The following is a 22,027-nucleotide window of genomic DNA, read 5'->3' as shown; positions in this document are numbered from 1 at the left end:
GCGTACTACGACCAAAAGGCCTCTCACGAGGAACTCCAAGTGGGAGACAGGGTCTGGTACTACACGTTTGCACCCAAAACTGGGAGAAGAGAGTCCGGGACCGGAACTCTCGCCCGTAAGCTGATGCCTAGATGGACTGGACCCCATCTGATAATCGACAAAGTGTCTCCAATTATCTACCAGATAAAAATCAGTAAAGGCCAAAAAGAGCCAACTGTTAAATGGGTACATCGTAACCAGATTAAACAACACAAGGCGTGCAATAACTCCTCAGGAGACAAAGATCTCACAAAATCTGACCTCGTGGGAATAAGGGTTACCCAAGCAGAAGATAACTAATGGATAATAAACTTAACCATAGTTTAAACTCACAGGACCTACCCTTGATAAAACGGGACAGCGTGACTGAAATCTGGCAACCAGGGTGAGGAGAAGCAGTGAAACGATGTTTCTAGATGCTTAGTCACTACTCTTGTCGGTGCTGAAACGTTGTTGAATTGATTTTGGTTGTTTCTGAGGTAAGAATGAATCTTGTGTGTAAGTTAAGTTAGAGACTAAGAGGACTTTAACCATGCCAACATGCAGTTCATTCGCTAAATTGAAATCTTTGCGGAGTCAATGTATATTATTGTTACCTTAAGTACCATAATCTACATTGATCTCACAACGCTTAAGCCGAACCTACTCGAACAATTCTATTCGGGGGAATAGCTAATTCTTTTTGATAAGTCTCGCCATAGACTTCCAAAACATTTATGGGGAAACCAAACACCCAATCTCAAGTCGTTCGTCTAAAAGACAACAGACATTTGATCCAAACTATATTTTGCCATGTAAAGCTAACTTAAGCCAAGTTAGAAATGGAAAAATAGTTTGGAACCCTTTTCTATAGGTATAAACCCCTGTAGTTACCCCTTTTCAGCATGCTCCACCCCTTAACTGGTAGTTGTAGCTGTTCCCAACCATAATAGCTTACACACCAGGTGCATATAGTTTAAGGCCTTATGTAAAATCCCCTTCATAAGCCCACCTTAAACCACATAATTGCATGACACATTGAACCAGAACGGCACAGGCTGGACGTCGCTGGAGACAACCTTCGCTGGAGGCGACCTGCAATCCTGACGTTGGTCTCCGCTCTTCATCCAGTGGCCGCATCTTCAAGTTCAATCCAAGGGTACCCCTCTGTATGCTGATTAATCAACACTTCCAATCGTTGTGGATTTACCGTTGTGGATTATATGACTTTTTCCAGTGGATTACAGACTCTGTTTTCAAGGGGTTAAAGCATTGCTACAATGGAATTATCGAGACGATATGGAATTATAATCAACAAAATGGAATTATCAAGAACATTGTGGGATTACTTCTGACTTTGGTCTTCCTTGCTGGATTACTTTTGACTTTGGTCTTCCTTGCTGGATTACATCAAGCTCAAGGACATTTGAAGGTCTAAGTTCACGGTTGGAATTCATCCCCATGGACAGGCGATGATTTCCAAAGGGGGGACTGTAGTGAACCTGATCTGATCTCAAATCTTGATCAGATGAACAGAGACTGTTATTTCATTGATCTGCATCCAGAAATACAGTTTGAGCCATCTGGTGACTTTCTTTCTTGAATTAATCAAGCAGAAAAGACAATTCTCTATGATCATTACTATTTTACAAATGTTTGATAATCAAATTGTGTTAGTTTACTCAATGTTTACAGGTTGAAGAAAACTACTCATTTTTATTTTACATAAACAGTAAGTAATGATTTTTATTCCTCATTCAAAGTAGAACTCATGTTAAAGCTGTTACAGATTTTTATGCTTTTTCTGATTTCTGCCTTTGAATGAGCAAGTGTACGTTTCCAAGGTTGGAGTCAAACGCAAAACAAGTTGTTGGAACGAACTGTCATGTTTTTAGAATCCTCTCAGACGTAAATATAGAGGTTTTGGCACCTGTTTCTGAAACGCGCCAAAACAAAACTCTCTCTGTCTGTGAGAACATTTCTGATCTGTCCCATAACAATTCTTGCTGTCTTCTAACCTTTTACGTCACAAAACACACCCCGTCTGGTCGGTTCTGGCCAATGGGAATACTCCCAGATGAACCGAAAAAACAGCTCTTTAAAATGTCGGTACTTCCTGGTCTACTGAGTTCTGGGACAGTTCTGTTCAGTTCTGATGAAGATCTGAAAACTACTCATGTTCTGCTGGAGTTCTGTGAGGGTTCCACTCGGTTCGGTTGAGTTCAGTTCTGTCCAGTTCTGTGCGGAGAAGCCCAGTTCTGGGAGACGGGAAGATCCTGACATGACAACAGAGCTCTTCCGAGTCATGGGAATATAACACTTTCCACTCGCCACTACTTCTGACGAGCTACAGCCATCCTAAGGAGACGCTGGACAGGTAGCGTTAACGGAACTCCATATCTGCTGATTAATCTCAGAAAGGTAATGAGTCAAGTTTCCTACCAAGCGTACCGAGGTGAGCTGGGTTCTGATGGAGAGTGTCGGTTCTGGTGAACACTTCCCCTCACATACCATCTTTACTCCCTTTAACTTCTTTCCCATCTTTAAACTTTTCTCTCAAGTAGAAATTCTTCCAGATATTTTAGAAATGTCTGTGTAAAGTGCTCATCCACATCCGTGTGGGTAAGAGATCATAATTGTACAGTTTTCATAAATGTCTGTGGTGAAGCAACGGAAAAATCATGGCCGTATGATTTTTCCTGATTGATTGCTTATGTTGTTATTTTCATAATTTGCCAAATTAATGTAAATGTTTGATGTTAAACTTTGATTCTGTAAATAAATGACCGCATTCATTTTGATGGGTCAAATATAAATGACGTCTCACGTTTGCATTTCATTAAATTCAATGCACGTTTTATTCAGTTCAAAAAAATGAGGAATCCGCGTTAATTGATGAATATATCTGAGCATCTGTTCATCTACACTTCTGAGAGACATTGACACTCTGAGAATCTCTTTTTATACCCAATCATGTTGTCAATTGACCTAATTAGTGTTAATTGGTCTTCCAGCTGTTCATTATATGCTCAATTTACTTTTTCCAGCCACTTATTGCTACTTGTCACAACTTTTTTGGGATTTGTTGACACTGTGAAATTTTGAATCAACATATTTTTCCTTTAAAATGTTACATTTACTCAGATTAAACTTTTGATCTGTCATCTATGTTATATTACGAATAAAATATTGACATTTGCCATCTCCACATCATTGCATTCAGTTTTTATTCACAATTTGTTTAGTGTCCCAACTTTTTTGGAATCCGGTTTGTATAATTTTTTTGTCTCATATGATTAACTGGGTTCTCTTTATCTATTTTTAGGACTTGTGTGAAAATCTGATGGTTTGAGGTCAGATTTATCCAGAAATATAGAAAATTATAGAGTTCACAAACTTTCAAGCACCACAGTATAATTAATAACCTCAATTTTTGGATGTTCTTTTTTTAATCAACTTTTTGGTAGTTCAAATTCAACAAATTAGTAATTTTAACCATCTTAACTTGGTCTTCTGGGTCAAAGAACTCTTATTTATGTAGTGAGTCACGTGAGGTACGTGTCACTTATAGTATGACAAATATATGTGTATATATTTATGCATACTTTTCACGAGTTCTTCATTTTTCTGACTGTGTAATGCCGTGCATTGAATTTAAAGGAATGCGAACGAGAGACGTTATTACCTTTGACCCATCAAATGAATGGAATCATTTATTTTCAGAATCAAAGTTTAACATCAAACATTTACATTAATTTGGCAAAATATGAAAATAATAACAGACAGTTTCACAGAAAATGAACTTCAAATCACTCGGCGGTGATTTGAGGACTTTGCTTCAGATATTTCTAAAAATATCTGTACTGATTTATGAGAGAGAAGAGTTTAAGATGAAAGGAGATTATCTTACAGAGAACTGTGTGAGGGAATTTAATCTGTTTGACCAGAAGTTGCACGCTCCCATCAGGTATCTCAGCTTTGCCCACGGTACACTTGGTCGAAGAAGTCTTTACCTGGTTTGACGATGGATCAGCTCAGTAAGCATCCTTCAGACTGTTTCAGCGCCTCCGTTAAGAACAGCTAAAAATCCTCGGAGAGTCGTGCGTGGTTAGCTCAAAACAGAATTATAATCCCAAACGTCCCTGGTTCTTCATAACTCCAAACTCTCCATAACTCTTGGACTCTTCATTGCTCTGAAGCTTTCAGAACCAGCTGCACTCTCAATCAGCTCTCATTCCAACATCTCTCAGAACTCTCATTCTCTTGGAATTCTGGAATTCTGACTTGAACTGGGAAGTTGTCACATTTTTAAATGAGTTTACTTCCTGTTCAATTTAGAGCTTTCTGATTCGTGGAAGGACCAGAAAGAGGAGTGGTTTTGACGTAAGGTGTTTATCAACAGTCGAGGTCAGAGAATGAAACTTGTTTAACATACAGAAAAGATTATTGCAGAAGCAGCAGACTTTTTGGAGTCTTCTGAAAAAGTTTAAACATGACATTTCTTCTTCAGTAAACATTTAGCTGACCGAAGCCTCAACTTTCACACACTTACGACAGCTTGCTCATTTCAGACAGAAAATCAAGAAATGCATATTCAGGTGATTTCTTCTCTGAATGAGGAATAAAAATCATTACTTACTGTTTATGTAAAATAAAAATGAGTAGTTCTTTTCAACCTGTAAAGCATTGAGTGAACTAACACAATTTGATTATCAAAACATTTGTAAAACAGTAATGATTATAGAGGATTGTCTTTTCTGCTTGATTAATTCAAGAAAGAAAGTTCATCAGATGGCACAGACTTATTTAGATCAATGAAAATAACAGTCTCTGTCCATCTGGTAGATTTGAGGTCATCTGGTTCACTACATTTATTTTTCCTCTAGTTTTCCATTTATCCAGATTTTTCACGTCTGTACTGCGCCATGCTTAGAAATGTGTTTGTTTTAATCCTCACCTGTTACTTCCTTATGCCCTCAGGCTTCAGTAACACAGTCAGCTGATTCAGGTTGTACAACCACACTTTAATCATGAGAACTGGTTTAATTGTCCCATTTTAACACGCAGGATGTAAATGGAAATCACTAAAATCAGTAGTTTCGGAAAACTGGGTTTTATTTTTCATGTTTTATAAACAATATAAAATATCTACAAAGTCTACAGAATCTAATTTATACATTTTGTAAAGAAACAAAGGAAACAAAAGCAACATTTCAGTGACTTGGTGCCCTGCTGGTTCTTACAGCAGTCTCTGCTGTGGAGTTTTCCAGCCTGGACGTCGTGTGGTGTCTCGTTGAGCTCGACATGGACGTCTGAGTGGAAGCAGTCGTCTTGGCTTCTGTCTTTCTGTGTCAAACCAACACAACCAAATGTTAGCAGAAGCAGCACCCATCTGAATCACTCCCAGCTGCAGGTCGGAGTGTAAATACTGTGGTCAGAAGTTAAAACTTTACAAACTCTTACTTTTTTCTCTTTTCCAGAATGAGTTTTCCCAGGTGTGACACTGGATTGACACATTTCTTCGTATTTTCAGTTGTAATACTGGAAAGAGAAAGAAAAATGGTTAATAAAGGTTTATTCAGAATGCTGAAGCCTTTCTGGTTAAACCTTGAAGATCTAAAAAAGTTAAATCTGGTCCTCTGGACATTCATGAGCAAGCATCAGGAAACCTTGAAGATGTTCTGTGAGATGTTTCAGCCTCTGATGGAGACCAGTCTCAGCTACGACCATGCCCAGGTTTATTATGAGTTCACATCTAGTGGTTCACACGATGTTTTCTAATGCTGCAGACAACCCAACACACAGAGACGTCTCTTACATGATCTCAGTACGGGAGCAGAAGACGCTCGGCTCATAAACAGCCAGCTCTTTGATCATCCTCGGGTGGATCCAGCTCAGAAAGTTGTTAGAACATTTGCATCTGCTCGATCTGCTGGTTGGTTGCCCTGGAGAAAGAAAAGACGTGTTGGAGTTAGGAGTTATCTCTTATCTCAGCATCTCCAACAATATCGCACTCAGTCGTTCTCCAGCAGCTGCAGCAAATGACAAAAGCAGTTCCTGTGAGGACAGTTTGCATCGTACCTTGTGCACAGAGGAGGAGCGCACAGGTGAGAAAGGCAAGGCCGGCTGACTTCATCTCGTGTCGGCTGAGGATCTTCAGTCTGAAGCTCTGATGGATGAAGCGCTCGTCTTCTTTTTATAGCAGCAGCAGCCTCAGTTTCACTTTCCTCTTTCTTTTTCGTTTCCTTTGTCTCTTCCTCTTTACTTTCATTGAGTGTGTTTCCAAGAAGCTCCTCTTTCATCCAGAGCGTTGACTTACAGAATGATTTCTGCTCACACAGTGGATCTTTTGTCTCATCTACAAACCATGAAGGCACCGGCTGGGACCCAAGCATAATGGAGAGAATTCACATTTTAAAAGCCTCTGATATTTTCAGTCTCTTCTATCGTTTTGCAGCATCAGCGAACTGTTCAGTCACACACAGTTCACTTTCACACATTTCATTTACCCTAATCTGTTTTTTTATAGAGGACTTTCACGTTGAAACACAGTTGTGTCGTTTTCAAGAGACCTGTTGTACACAAAAACAAAATTAATGCATCAAACAAAATACATAAGTATAAAATGAATAATAATACAAGCATGTCAAAAACTTTCTAAGAGAAGCTACGCTGACATAAAAGTTACGACAATCGAGAAGCTCTATCATGCAAAAAAACTGAAACACCATGTTCTCCTGCTGAAGAGGAGAGGAACCATCCAGCCTGTCGTCCGTGCACAGTTCAAAGACCTGCCTCTCTGATAGTATGGGGGTGCGTTAGTGCCTGTGGTGTGGACAGCTTACACATCTGTCTGCAGGTTTTAGGACAACATATGCTCCCATCCAGTAAAAACATCCAGCAAAGAGCCAGGATTATTGAACTCCTACATCCAGACTGAAAACACATCTATTCTCCGTGCCCTTCACTCAGATTAGTACCGGACTGACTCCAGTTTTGGGGAAATTGCAGCAAATATGCAATAGTTGTCTTGGTTTTTATTAGTACTATTATTTTATTGGTATTTTACTGTAAATTGTATTATACTTTTATTTTTATTAAACTCAGTTTTATTTCTTTTATCATATATTTATCTACGATGTAATTCCTCTGAAGCACTTTGGTCAGTCAGCTGCGGTTGTTTTTAAATGTGCTATATAAAAAAAAAATAAAAATAAAAAATAAATGTGCTATATAAATCAACTTTGAATTGAACTGAACATCAGACAAAAATGGGACATTTCCTCTAAAACAGGGGTCTGCAAACTTTGAGATTAAAAAAAGCCATTTTTGCCACTCTAGTTATGATGTCTGGAGCCGCAAAACCTGCTACAACTGTGCACTGTCAACTGGTGGCTCATGGGCCACTAGAAGTTTGTTGGAGATGGCTTTTCCCACCAGTGGGGCTGATTTTATAAAATGAAAAATGTCTAACTATTTTTAACATTTATTGATATTTTTACATTTTAATACAAAAGAAAAGACCAGATTCATGTAAAGAAATAATATATATATGTATTATTATTTAAAAAAAAAAAACAATTTTATAAAAATCAAAACACTGAACTCTGCAGGCCTTCATTGTTGAAGAATTAAGTTTCCTACTTAAAGCATAAAGTTAAAGACAGTATAAAATTAGGCCATTTGTTGGATATCCAGTTACATTTTTAAAGAAAAATTAATACTTTTGTTTATTTTGACTTTGATTTTTTTTGTGTTTTGTTTTTTGAGTCATCAAATAGTCCTTCTCATCAACTTGTCTTAAAGATATTCAAAAACATTCTGGTGGTTTTGAGAGAAAGATCAGCTGTGATACTGGAAGCTGACTTAACAAAGTGGTTAACAAACTACTAGCATGATGCAGTCCACATGTTTTACACCGTGTATTTGTACTATTCTTCACATATTTGAACATGACAGGAAATCTGCTAAAACTAGCTTTTTTCATTGCTGATAATAATTTAAATAAAAGTCTTTCTTTTTTTAACTTTATTGCCTCAAAATAGAAAAAAACAACAGCAATTACAGACATAAAAAATAAATCAGAATAACAAACAAACAAACAAACAAAAAACTGCTGAGATTGGGTTCGGGAAACACCTATCAAAACAAACAGTATATACATGCTGAATCAAGAAACATACAGATTTTAGTCAAATAAAAAAGACAGTCGTGACTATCTTTGTAAAAAAAAAAATCCATTTTCATTTGTAGTTGGGCAGTGAGACGCTTCATCATATAGACGTTTCCATTTTTGTATCCACTGAGCAACAGTTGGTGAGCAGGGGTTAATCTAGTTTAGGGTAATAGTCTTTCTTGCTACTAGCAACACAATGTGCAATATGTAACATTGATCTTTAGTGAGTAAATCCTTGGGATATATGTCCAGCAGAAATAGAATGAAATGGTAGTGGTAATGTTTAAATTGGTAATGATTTAAATAAAATTCAGTTTTATGCTAGTTTTGGTCAAAGTCTGAAGGAGCCGCTGCAGAGGGACCAAAGAGCCACATGTGGCCCCAGAGCCGCAGGTTGCAGACCCCTGCTCGAAAAGCTCCAGCAGCTGCTCTCATCAGATCAGAGACAGGGGGACACATTAAAGTGACAAAGTTGACCCTGCCCAAAATCCTCTGACATGTTTTGCTGCCACAAACTTCAAAACTAAAGTGTTATATATATATATATATATATATATATATCTTACAATCTCTGAGTTTTATCATTTAATAGGTACGTTGTTTTATTTTAAATTCTGGACTTTTGAGATTTGCAAATTATTACATACTGTTTTGTTTTTATTTACATAACTGAGGTTGTAATTTAATATTGAATATGAGCTTCACTGTGTTTTATCTCCACTGAAAGTAGCTGAGGCTGTGATCAATATTAAAGCAAATGAAAACATTCTGATACTCCATTACTGTGCATTTAAAACCCATCTACATGTATCCATACACACATCCATCCATACACACATCCATCCATACACACATCCATCCATACACACATCCATCCATACACACATCCATCCATACACACATACATACATTATCTTTGCCCACTTCACTTTTCAGGTCACTGGTGCCCATATCCAGCAGTCACTTTTTGTGAGAGGTGGGAGACACTCTGGACAGGTCTCCAGTCCATCACAGGGACACATAGAGACAAACGAGACAAACAACCATTCACTCTCTCACTCACACCTAGGGGCAATTTAGAGTTACCAATCAGACTAACATGCATGTTTTTGGTCTGTAGGAGGAAACCGGAGTACACGGAGAAAACCCACGCATGCACGGAGAGAACATGCAAACTCCACCCAGAAAGGCCCCTGGACCGGGGTTTGAACCAAGGACCTGCTCGCTGAGAGGCAGCAGCTCTACCATCTGTGCCACCGTGCTGCCCGCATCTAAAACCTGCGCAGGAAGACTCTTCCAGAACCGTCTGAATAGCTGCAGAAACAATTGTAATTTTCAAATGTGTTTGGTAATTCATAAAACTCATCAAGCTGGTTTAGGAGAGGTCCATGCCTGTCGTAAAAAGTCATCTTAATATACAAACTAAACACAAGTGCACACCAGGTAACAAGAACAAAGTCCTATTTAAAAGCTAAAGTTAAGCTGATAAGTGTTTGGACAGATCAAAGTAAAACTTGTGTATGAATGACAGGAGGACGAACGTGTGGACTGAAAGAAAGCTTGGGAGAGGTTTATTCTAATGTCTATATTCTCTGTGACAGGTGGAGGCAATGTGAAGGATTGGTCATGACCTCCAGGTGCACACTGTCACCAGACTGTACCGATGAACAGACAGAACACTGCAGCTGTCAGACAATCATCTCTCATTTCATTTCTGTGTTTGTTTAAGGTGTGGCTTATTGGGTTTCATGACCGTGTGTGTGTGTGTGTGTGTGTGTGTGTGTGTGTGTGTAGGTGTGTGTGTGTGTGTGTGCGTGCATGTGTGTGTGTGTGTGTGTGTGTGTCCATACTCAGTCATCTGTCAGGTTTGATGATAACAGCTCTGTTTGTTCTTAATGTAAAATGATGTGTTAACATTTTGGCATGAAGGCAACAACGAGGAATGTTACACCTGATATCACACTGCTCCTGTTTTTTATTTGTTTGTTTGTTTTTACTTTGAATTAATACACAGGTTGATCCTGCAGGGTCCCATCCAAAATCTAAATTTTGAAAAACATGTACATTTTCAAAGGAAAAGGAACACTGAGCAGAAGTAGGACGTACATTTAGACAAAGTTAAGGAACGTTCCTGTTGGATCAAAATAACCTTGATTCATCATCAAAGACGCCACACTCGAGGACACGAGAAGATTTTTAACTGGTTTTACTTGAAAGGGCAGACTTTCATCTACAGGTTACACAGATGTATAAAACGTTCTGCATCATGGAGCCCAGTCACTAGAATCTGCAGCGGGCAGTGTGCAAGCTTGTTTTTATACTTGTTCTTCAGCTCTGGGCTCAGAGTGACCTCAGACTCCCAGCTGCACATGCAGGATCTAATAAGCTCAACATCTCAACAGTTAACATTAATAGTGATGAAACATCCATAAACCTTGACCAAAAGTCTCCCGACAGTTTCGATGTTGTCTGACCACATTCTGATACGAGGTCCAGCTCTGACAGAGCCTTGCTCCTCCATCCTCACTTCCTCTCACATTTACTGCCTTTTTCTTATGAGATGAATAACTGCCACAAAATGATGAGTTTACATTCAACCTTTTATTTCACATTTATTCACAATAACTGAACAGTACTTCATTGATTTCTATCTGTAGTCAGAACTTACACAAACATGTGTCATGGGAATGTGTATTGTTTGAACTCACCATTGTCACTGCTCTGTTCTGTGGCTGTGAAGGATATTAAACTATTCCGTGTAATAATCAGTCTTGATGTGACCGGTCAGTGAAGAGACAGAAAATAGATCATTTTTATTATCCTCAAGCTGATTGATGTGATTACAGTGATGTAAATTTGGAGAGTCCTTGAGAGCTGCTGGCTCCTGGATTCCTCTCGCTCCTGACTGCAGCTGGATTTGTGATAACAGCTGGACAGGGCGGGAGGAGCTGGGGAGCCCTGGCAGCTGGAAGGTCTATAAAACATTTTTTTTCTGTTCAGGAAGTCAGAACGGGTCAGAACCTCAGACAGGTGAAGGCATTGATAAGTGTAATAGTAAACGTATTGATCTTCAGTGGTTGCTGGCTGTTCTCCAAAGCTTTGTAATAAATCTGACGAAAGTTACGCCTGGTTGTTTTGGGAATCGCTTTTTTCCACGACACATGGTTGCTTTGTTTCATTTTGAGACTGGAAATAAATAAATAAATAAAAAATAGAAAGTTTGTTTTCTCATAACCATAAATGGAAAGTTGTGTTGAACAATGTTTTTGAAATGAGCAAAAACTAAATTGTGATAGCCACAAAACGAGAAGAAACGCAGAACACTAGCTGAAAGCTAAAACTCTATAGATAAAGTAGTAAAAGGCCATAAAATAATCAAATGTCTAGTTTGAAGATAAAAGTAACAAAAGGCAAGCTGAAAGAGGTGGGTAATAATTTAGCATTCACATAAAGGATGATCAGGAGCAGGATCTGACTGAAACATTTTAATCCGTATAATAATAGTCACGTACATTACCTCTGTACAGATGTGTCAGATTGTCTTGTTTTCCAACCCCATGTCCATTTTGTCCAAGTCTTGATCAATGTTCTTGTTGTTTTGCTGTTTTAATCAATCTAAAGGTTCAGTTGAAGAGAAAGGGCTAAGGGAACTGCAGGTGCTTCAGTTTCAGGTTTTGTTTAGGGTGAAATATTCTTTTAGACATAACTCTGTAAGTTGACTGCTATAATATTTTTTTTCAGTTGGTAAATCTTTAATTAGATTTTCTCCTAAAGAATATCTGTTGTAGTTGGAGAGGTGGAGGTATGCACTTGAAAGAAGAGCAATGAAAGTCAGTCGTAGTAAGACAGAGTACATGTGTGTGAATGAGAGGAGGAGGTGGAACAGTGAGGCTACAAGGAGCAGAGGTCAGAAGGTGCAGGACTTCAAGTACTCGGGGTTCACTGTCCAGGAAAATGGTGAGTGTGATAAAGAGCTGAAGAAGAGAGTCCAGGCAGGATGGAGTGGGTGGAGAAAAGTTTCAGGAGTGATTTGTGACAAAAGGGTGTCAGCAAACGTCAAAGGAAAAGTTTACAAGACAGTGGTGAGACCAGCTATATTGTATGGTCTGGAGACAGAGACATGGACAAAAAGACAGGAGACAGAACTGGAAGTGGCAGAAATGAAGATGTTGAGGTTCTCCTTAGGAGTGACAAGGATGGAGAAGATTAGGAATGAGATCATCAGAGGTACAGCACAGGTTGAAACAACTGGGAGATAAAGTTAGGGAGACAAGATTGAGATGGTTTGGACATGTCCAGAGGAGGGACAGTGGTTTGGACATATCCAGGGGAGGACAGTGGTTTGGACATGTCCAGAGGAGGGACAGTGGTTTGGAAATGTCCAGAGGAAGGACAGTGGTATGGACATGTCCAGAGGAGGACAGTGGTTTGGACATGTCCAGAGGAGGACAGTGGTTTGGACATGTCCAGAGGAGGGACAGTGGTTTGGACATGTCCAGAGGAGGACAGTGGTTTGGACATGTCCAGAGGAGGGACAGTGGTTTGGACATGTCCAGAGGAGGACAGTTGTTTGGACATGTCCAGAGGAGGGACAGTGGTTTGGACATGTCCAGAGGAGGACAGTTGTTTGGACATGTCCAGAGGAGGGATAGTGGTTTGGACATGTCCAGAGGAGGGACAGTGGTTTGGACATGTCCAGAGGAGGGACAGTGGGTACATTGGTAGAAGGATGTTAGAAATGCAGCTGCGAGGACAAAGACAAAGAGGAGATATATGGATGCAGTTAGAAAGGACATGGAGGTAGATGGAGTGAGGACAGAGATGGAGGAGGATGAGTCACTGTGGAGACACTGAAGAGGGAACAAAGAAAGAAGAAGAGCAAAATCCTGATGTGTTTTAACTTCAGTCACATTTCTGCAGAGACTTGTGTAGAAGTAGGAAGTGAAACTGAAACATGTTGAGGGAACCCCCGTCACAGTTTAAGCCTCCAACACCGACTCCTGATTTCATAAATATTCCCAGGTCAGTGAAATGTGCCAGGTTCAAACAAGTCATGAGTTTAAAAAAGTATGCTGCAGTTTTAACAGTTCATCTCTTAAAAATATGAATGTAACCAGGATTTTACATCATGGTCACGTACATGTGTCTGTCACTTCCTCAGTGCTAAGCTAATGAGAGGCAGACTTTAACAGACTAAAAATTAAGCCTCAAACAAACTGTCATTTGGCAAAAACTATAAATAGGAACTTAAAAAATTCATAAACAATGTGTTGAAGCAGACACTGATAATAAATTGTGCACATTTTGATGTTGCTGCATTGTCTGTACACTTTGTACTGTGGTGTGTTTCAGAAAGCGCATCAGTTCTATATTATTGAGGGACTGGGTGAGAGACGACAGGACTCCTCACATCTCAATGTAGAATTTGTGTTTCTATCGTAAAAGTTGTCAGAGTCAAAACAGCATTTGCAAAAAGTTGTTTGATTTTTTTCTGACAATCCAAATGTTCGTGTGACATCAACTTTCAGCTAAATTTTCTGTGGAAAAAAATCTTTTAAAATTATAAATCTTAAACTGTGACTTTGTAAAAACAGTAAAATATGAATATTCCAGTTCACACGTGTAAAGTCCAACTCTGCATCCTGTTTGAACTTTAAATGATGTTTCTACTGCGAAGTCTGTCTGAGCCGTCAGTCTCGTCAGTGCACGGACACCCTTAATAAAAAAACAGCTTCGACTTATGATGGTACGGTGGATCAGCTGGTAGAGCTGCTGCTTCTCAGCGAGAAGGTTGCCAGACTCAATCTCAGCCTTTGTGGTACAGTTGCATTTGGGCCCAAAAAATCCAACCTGACCCGACCCCAGCCCATAGCCATCATTTCAAACTCCACCCGACCCGATGAATTAACAGTAATTACAGGTTTGAACAGAGAAAACAAAGACATTTTTAATTAAGCTTTGACTGCTTATGTAGTTATTAACAGTCGGCGGACGTGTGCGGCTGAGGGGGCAGACGATCGGAGCTGAGGGGGTGTTTGTCATTTCATGGCTGTCAAAGTGACACAATCCTCGTGTTTTAGACAAATTTGCAGACGAGCGAGGCAGGAGTTTAAAATAAAAGTCATTTATTTTAAACAACAAAAACAAAATGCTGGCGTGGCAGCAAAAACTTACAGGAACAGGAACAGGCAGGTTAAACAGGACGGGTACAGATCACGAAGCGGACAGGCACAAAACTCAAGGAGGAGGACTGAGTCATCCATATGTCTCTCAGTTGGCCTGGGAATGCTTTGGAGTCCTCCCAGAAGAGCTGGAAGAGGTGGCTGTGGAAAGAGATGTCTGGGCTTCCCTGCTCAAGCTGCTGCTCCCACGACCCGACTTCAGAACAAGCGGAAGGTAATGGATGGATGGATGGATGGATAAACATGTTTAAGTAAAAGTTGTGTGCCTTAAAAAAGTGGCATCAGACACACCTAACTAAGGAATAGGCACTGATCATTTCAGCTCCAGTTTGTCATCAACTCCAGTTAAAATACTGTCTAGTAAACCTTGTAATGGGTCAATAGTGAACAATATTTTAACTTCCTGACACCATTTTCAAAACTTGGACCCGAGTGTCGAGCCATTTGGAGACATCTCTTGTCTCATGTCCTAACATCCATGAACTGACACATTTTAATATTACAGCAAGAATTTCTTGTTCAAGTTCAGAAGAAGCTGGTTTTCAAAGTTTTTTTAGTTCAGTCTGGATCTTTTGGGAGAGAGAATCTGTCCTACTGTACTCGATAGTCTTTCAACAGTCTTTCAATAATCTTTCAATAATATTTCAATAATCTTTCAATAATCTTTCAATAAGGCTATGGGTGGCGCTTATCTTCTGGCTGACTCTCTACGGTGAAATCCATTTTGGGTGTGTTTAGTTGTGTTGTGGGTGCATCCAGCTCATTCATGTATATACTAGAATGTCATTGGTCCAGCTCTTCTTGAAGGCTGGTGTAACGTTACCTGCCCACTTTGCAGTGATTCAGTTAACCAACTCCCTCTCACCATTTGTTACTTCAAGCTAATGAACTAATCAAAAAACACAACGTGAATGTAACTTGTAACGCATCACATTATAGAAATGCAGTGTAGTAGAAAGTACAGATACTTCATGTAAAATGTAGTGGAGTAAATGTCGAAAGTACCCATGTTTACCTCTACTTAAGTAAAGTACAGAACATGAACCTCCAACATAACTGCTGAGGATGAAGTTGCTCTTACAGCCAGTTCTGTGTTTGATATCTAAGTGTTTGTTCATATTATAGGTGTCTACAGGATTGTTATTCCAAACAAACTAAAGGTACTTTATAGTAACAAAAAATTACTCCATTCACTTGATCATGACAGTGCTTACAGCCCACTACTGTTTCTGTGTTTTCCAGAAATACTTCATTGTGATGCAGAGTGTGTTTTATCCTGATGAAAGGATCAACATGAGGTGCTGTATGTACATTATGACCACTTGAATCTCAATGTTCGGAGTTATGGTTTATCTTAAAACATCTTGTATCATATAGATATGACATTAAAGGCTGTGAGGTGGACCGGTGGATCAACCCTGAGACAAAGGCAGAACAAATGGTACAAGTACTGAAGGACAATAACTTTGACAACCAGCATATAACATTAGGTAAGAACCTCTTTCTTACACCTTCATACATTAGTTCCTGTTGTTTGCTTTTATAAAGTAACTCATTCAGCAGTAGTGGGACAAGCAAGCTCAGTGCAAATGTTTTGTGGTTGATGCAGGTCAAGAGAAATCTTGGTTTGACAGTCAAGTAAAAGCTGATACAGCCTTCCTTCGGGAACTGGACGTGCTCGACTACAGTCTCCTGCTGGCCCATCAACCTCTGCACCGAGATGAGCTTGAAGGGAAACATTCTTTGGCAAATCTTGTTCTACGCACCACCAAGTGAGTGTAACAAGCTGTACAGCAATGTTCCTCGTCACTGAGGGACTGGAAAAGTGAATGTTTGTTGCTTCTGAGATAAGTAAGTAAACCTTAATAAGTAAACTTGATCTAATCTAATGTTCAGGTGGGTAGTAGTTACACTGTATGAGAATAGAGGGGGGGGGGGGGGGGGTTCCAGCAGAGTGATGGATCCTGATGAGTGGAGGGAGAAATTTTATCCATCACCTGGTACAGAGGTGGAGCCAGGAAGTGGCCAATGGTGGCCTTGGCCTTCAGCCATCCTAATAACCACTCCAATCTTTTGTGGAAACTATTCTTTTGAGTATCCTGATTGTTTCTATGAATCAGTCCATGAATCAGGATATTTTGTTTTATTTTTACTTGTTTTATTTTATACTACTTTGGCCATGATTGCCTCCAACTAGTTTGAGAGTTTGAGCAGGCAGCAGTGGAGGGGGCAAACTATAGGAACCATGAGCACCATCCAGCTGGTTGACCCACTATGAGAAGATGCTGTTTATAAGACTGAGTTTGCTGTGGCTCCTCAGATTGATGAAGTCTTTTGAATGAAAGAAGAAATGTTTCAACAAAAATAAACCATCCAGAGGACCTGACTTAATTTTGGTAGATATACTTTTAAGTAATATAAAAACTTGAAAACATAGTTTCCTCAACTGATAGGGGTGGCCATCTTGGATTTTGATGTGGCTACCCTGTTTTTGAAACTAACCTTTTTCACGCCTTGATGCAGCCCATCCATCCATCCATCCATCCATTATCTTTACCCGCTTATTCCATTTTGGGTCACAGGGATCGCCGGTGCCCATGTCCAGCAATCACTGTGCGAGGGGCGGGGTACACCCTGGACGTGTCTCCAGTCCATCACAGGGACACATAGAGACAAACGAGACAAATAACCATTCACTCTCTCACTCACACCTAGAGACAATTTAGAGTTACCAATCAGCCTAACATGCATGTTTTTGGTCTGTGGGAGGAAACCGGAGTACCCAGAGAAAACCCACGCATGCACGGAGAAAACATGCAAACTCCACCCAGAAAGGTTCAGGCTGAGATTTGATCCTGTGAGTTTCTCGCTGAGAGGCAACAGCTCTACCAACAGAGCCACCGTGCCACTCATATTTATATTTTAAAATAATATTTTTGATTATGTCCATCAGTTTCACATTTTTTAAACTTTAAATTGAGGAAAACTTTTCACAAGCTTTGTTTTCAGATCAGCCTTTCTGCATAAGCTCCCAACCATAAATTAATTTCTTCATTTCCTGTAGGTCTTTGGATTTGGGTGAGCACCTCAATGACTCAGATCCTGCTGGTGTTCCTTCATCTACCAGCTGTGGGTCCACTAAACAGCCAGAAGCAGCTGAAGTTGTAGGTGAAGGGTTCTGCCTCCAGGAGGACAAGTGTGCTGCAGAACAAACAAGGTCTGATTCAGAACTGCAGCAGTTCCAGGATCATCATCGCAGACTACTGCCCAACTTCAAAAACACAGTTCACGTCATCGATGGGCCTGATCGCCGCTACTTTGTGGGCATAATAGACATCTTTACGGTGTATGGTTCAAAGAAAAGATTTGAACATCTTTGGAAAAGCCTCTGTTTCCATGGAAGAGCCTTTTCCACTGTCAGCCCCGCAAAGTACTCCCACAGGTTCTGCAAGTGGATCCAGGCCCACACTCAGTGACAGGATCCCAGAGAAGCTGAAAACATGCAACAACTGTTTTGTTTATTCGTTCATCTGCTTTTTATTTCCAGTTGATTTGAAAATATGTATCTATTCTCTTTATGACATGTGAATGTTTATGTTATTTTACAAAATAAAACAGCTGGATGAATATTTTGCCAAAGTGATGGTTTCATAATTATTGTGCACAAGGGCTGCTTTACTGTGAACCCATGGACAACACTGATTCACCTTTATTTGTTTAAATGTTTCCTGCTAATAGGCTGAAAAATGAAATGTGATGAAATACCATTAGAAAAATCAAAAGATATACAAAAGTGTGTCACAAAAATGAGCTTAATAAACAAACAAAAAAAGAGAGAGAAAGAAAATCAATGGGAGGAAGACATGTTTACCCTCCTGATCCTTTTATTTCCCCACATTAAAAAAAACAATTTCCTTTGGTCTTATTGACATGAAACCTTATGAATTTGTTCACAAAAGTGATCTGAACAAATTATAATTTGATGATGTCTTTCATTTTTTATTGTTTTCTTTTCTTTGTTCCTGTTCAAAATCATTAGAAATGAATTTGAGACATTAGGTGGATAAAACAGATATCAGCAGATGGACATAATTCTCTTTTGCACCCTCAGATGCATTTGTGTTTCAATGGAGACACACCTCACCAGCTTTTTGAGCTTCCATGGCAATACTAGTGGAAATACAGTACATCTCTGACAGAATATTTTCTTCACATGAACTGAAACCACAAAATAAAATATAAAGTAAAGGAGATAGATTATTACTCAGATTTAAGCATGGTTCAGTAGTAACACTTCACAACTGTAAAACCTCACAGTGGATAATTAAACTTGGTGAAAAGTAACTTTTAACCATGAGCTTTTATAAACCTGATCAAATTAAGACTTGATATTGTAACACTGTGAACAGGTTTTTGACAATCTTGGATCTTTGGTTATTACTAACAACTTCCTCAAAGTGAAAACAGATGGATGAAGTTGTTAAATCAGGTTTCCTCTCAGTTGGAACAATTTGTGTGACTCATCAGAATGGGGATTTTGCCCTGGATGAAGATGTTTTTGCAACACAACAGTCACGACCAATGAGACCAAAGACTCTTTTCCTCCATATTTCTGCTCTTCAGCCGCTCCACCTGAAAACAGGTCTATTCGGTGTCTGATGTGAATGGAGGGAAGCTCGCTCCTTACTGTTCCTACAAGTCTCAGTTGTACTCGTTCTAATATTTCTCACCATGTAGCTAATGAGGGAGTGTGATTGCTTAGCACAGTTAGATCCATAAATAGCAAAATAATTTTTCTGTATCATCTTATTATAAATCTGGAAATAAAAAAGAAAGTATTTGTGTCTGGTAAAGTTAATTATCAACCTGAAGTACAATAAAAAGGTCCCATTAGTTCAGCCTGGACAAAGACTTTTGTTCAATGTGACCGTTATGCTGAATGATAACTATTTAATCAAACTTCACTTCAAAAACGACCAGACTATTCCTTTAATGCACAGTAGGTGAAAGCCTACACAGTTTGTTGCTTGAAAACCTCAACCTATGTCTTGTCTAAGTTTAAAAAATTAGTCATCCAGATTTTAATGCTTTACATGCTTTAATCTGCAGACAAGCATGGACACCTTTTTTCCATTGGGTGAGTGTAATACACAAGTTTTTATTTAGTTGTCAACACAGAGGAGGAGGAGAAGAATAATGGCAACACCAACAGTTAAGCAGGCAGCATGGTGGCGCAGCTGGTGGAGCTGCTGCCTCTCAGCGAGAAGGTCGCCATTTCAAATCCCAGTTGGGGCCTTTCTGGGAGGAGTTTGCATGTTTTCTCCGTGCATGCGTGTGTTTGCTCCGGGTACTCTGGTTTCCTCCCACAGACCAAAAACATGCATGTTAGACTGATTGGTAACTCTAAGTTGCCTCTAGGTGTCAGTGAGAGAGTGAATTGTTGTTTGTCTCGTTTGTCTCTATGCGTCCCTGTGATGGACTGAAGTCACCAGTCCAGGATGTCCCCAGCTTACAGTGACTGCTAGACATGGGCACCAGCAACCCCCGTGACTCGAAAAGGAAGAAGCAGGCAAAGATAATGGATGGTTGGATGGAACAGTTATGCACTTCAGGTTTCTTCTTCAATTCAATGACTCTCTGCAAATCATAAATCATCAGCTGAATGGTGCATTACTGCCACCTGCTGAGTTAGAGCATGGGAAAGAGTAACAGAAACACACACAACTCTCTCTCCCTGTAGACTTTAGACCGGGATAAGTGGAAGATAGGTTGCAGGGATCTCTGTTCAGAGGAGCTCAGTCCTAGAAACACACAAACATCTGCACAGAACTTTCAAGAAGACCCTGGTCTGAATTGAAGTGGATCCACTCGAGTGGAAAAAAGTTGCTTTGCTCAGCTGATTTGCTCAGAGAAAAATTAAATGTGAAAGTGTTGGAGGATTATGCTGAAACTGTCTAATACATAAATAAAAAGGCATATAAAACCATGACATTGAAGTGGATTGTTGTAGTGAGTAAAGAAGAGCGCAGAAAAAGACGTGGATGTGCTGCAAATCATGGCCAGATGGTGCAACAAATGGCCAGAATGTCTAAACTGCTCACACAGCTGTTTTCATCGTAATAAATGAAACTTAAGGATTTGTGAAATTATAGTTTAATTATAGTTTTATCTTTCCTTCTGTTTTATCTTTTATCGTTTGTGTTTTTATCTTTTATGTTTTCATGTCTTATATTGTGTAAAGCACTTTGTGGTTTCTGACCTGTAAAAGGTGCTATATAAATAAAATGTACTTACTTACTAATATTAGTTATTAGCTTTTTCTTTTTTTCTTTAATTGAATACAAATGTAAACCAGTCACTAGGGATCACAAGTCAGTGTATCTCTTGTGCCGGTCTCAAGCTCGGGTAAATGGCGAGGGTTGTGTCAAGAAGGACATCGACATTAAACATCTTTGTCAAAACTAACATGCGAGTTCATCCAAACGACAGCATAACTCAACAAAAAAGCCACAAGTCCTGTTGACAAACAAAGTGTTGATGGAAACTGTGCTACTGTTAGTTGAAGACAGTTAGGTGGGAAACATGCCAGGAGACAGAGGGAGAAGAGGAAAGTCAAGAATGTAGTACTGAGACTGGCAACTCTAATGTGGGGACAATGACAGGTAAAGGTAGAGAGCTGGCTGACATGATGCAGAGAAGGAAGGTGGATGTTTAAGTAAGATATACATGTTAATGTTTTCATCAAAACTAAGTTAATCAAAACTTCATCAAATTCAAAGTGAAACCATACCGGATCGGTTGAGTCCCAGATTAACGACTGCCACTGGTGCTGTTGACAAACAGGGTGCCGGCAGAAACTGTGCTACTTTTAGTCGAAAACTACGAGGAGAGAAATGTGTCAGGAGACAAAGGGAAAAGAGGAAAATCAAGAATGTATGACTGAGGATTGCAACTATAAATGTGAGAACAATGACAGGCAAAGGTAGAGAGCTGGCTGACATGATGCAGAGAAGGAAGGTGCAAACCGATTCCAAAAAAGTTGGGACACTAAACAAATTGTGAATAAAAACTGAATGCAATGATGTGGAGGAGCCAACATCTAATATTTTATTCAGAATAGAACACAAATCACAGATCAAAAGTTTAAACAGAGAGAATGTATAATTTTAAGGGAAAAATCTGTTGTTTCCAAATTTCATGGCGTCAACAAATCCCAAAAAAGTTGGGACAAGTCCACTTTTATCACTGTGTGGCATCCCCCCTTCTTCTTACAACACTCAACAGACGTCTGGGGACAGAGGAGACCAGTTTCTCAAGTTTAGAAATAGGAATGCTCTCCCATTCATGTCTAATACAGGCCTCTAACTGTTCAATCGTCTTGGGCCTTCTTTGTCGCACCTTCCTCTTTATGATGCGCCAAATGTTTTCTATAGGTGAAAGATCTGGACTGCAGGCTGGCCATTTAAGTACCCGGATCCTTCTCCTACGTAGCCACGATGTTGTGATTGCTGCAGAATGTGGTCTGGCATTATCGTGTTGAAAAATGCAGGGTCTTCCCTGAAAGAGATGACGTCTAGATGGGAGCATATGTTGCTCTAGAACCTGAACATAGTTCTCTGCATTAATGGTGCCTTTCCAGACATGCAAGCTG

The 22,027-nt window shown here is 39.6% G+C and overlaps 2 protein-coding genes across 2 annotated transcripts in view; one reads left to right on the top strand and one right to left on the bottom strand.

The window, feature by feature from the left end:
• The window catches only part of LOC119413678 (C-X-C motif chemokine 9-like), a 15,079-nt gene extending 8,925 nt beyond the window's left edge, over positions 1 to 6,154 (bottom strand). Inside the window, 4 exon segments of the mRNA XM_037680732.1 lie at positions 5,262 to 5,364; positions 5,476 to 5,559; positions 5,837 to 5,963; positions 6,100 to 6,154. Coding sequence (XP_037536660.1) covers positions 5,262 to 5,364; positions 5,476 to 5,559; positions 5,837 to 5,963; positions 6,100 to 6,154 — 369 coding nt within the window.
• A 9,479-nt stretch (positions 6,155 to 15,633) lies between these two features.
• Positions 15,634 to 17,852, top strand: LOC119413562 (phosphatidylinositol 4-phosphate 5-kinase-like protein 1). The gene is given in 4 exon segments (XM_037680617.1): positions 15,634 to 15,674; positions 15,754 to 15,866; positions 15,986 to 16,152; positions 17,574 to 17,852. Coding segments are annotated over 4 exon segments (600 nt in total).
• Positions 17,853 to 22,027: the final 4,175 nt, after the last annotated feature.

This window comes from Nematolebias whitei, chromosome 8 (genome assembly GCF_014905685.2).
Source record: "Nematolebias whitei isolate Nwh7 chromosome 8, NemWhi1, whole genome shotgun sequence".
Classification (NCBI taxonomy): Eukaryota; Metazoa; Chordata; class Actinopteri; order Cyprinodontiformes; family Rivulidae; genus Nematolebias; species Nematolebias whitei.
Note: the sequence above shows the minus strand (reverse complement) of the source record. Positions and strands in the feature narration are given on the sequence as shown.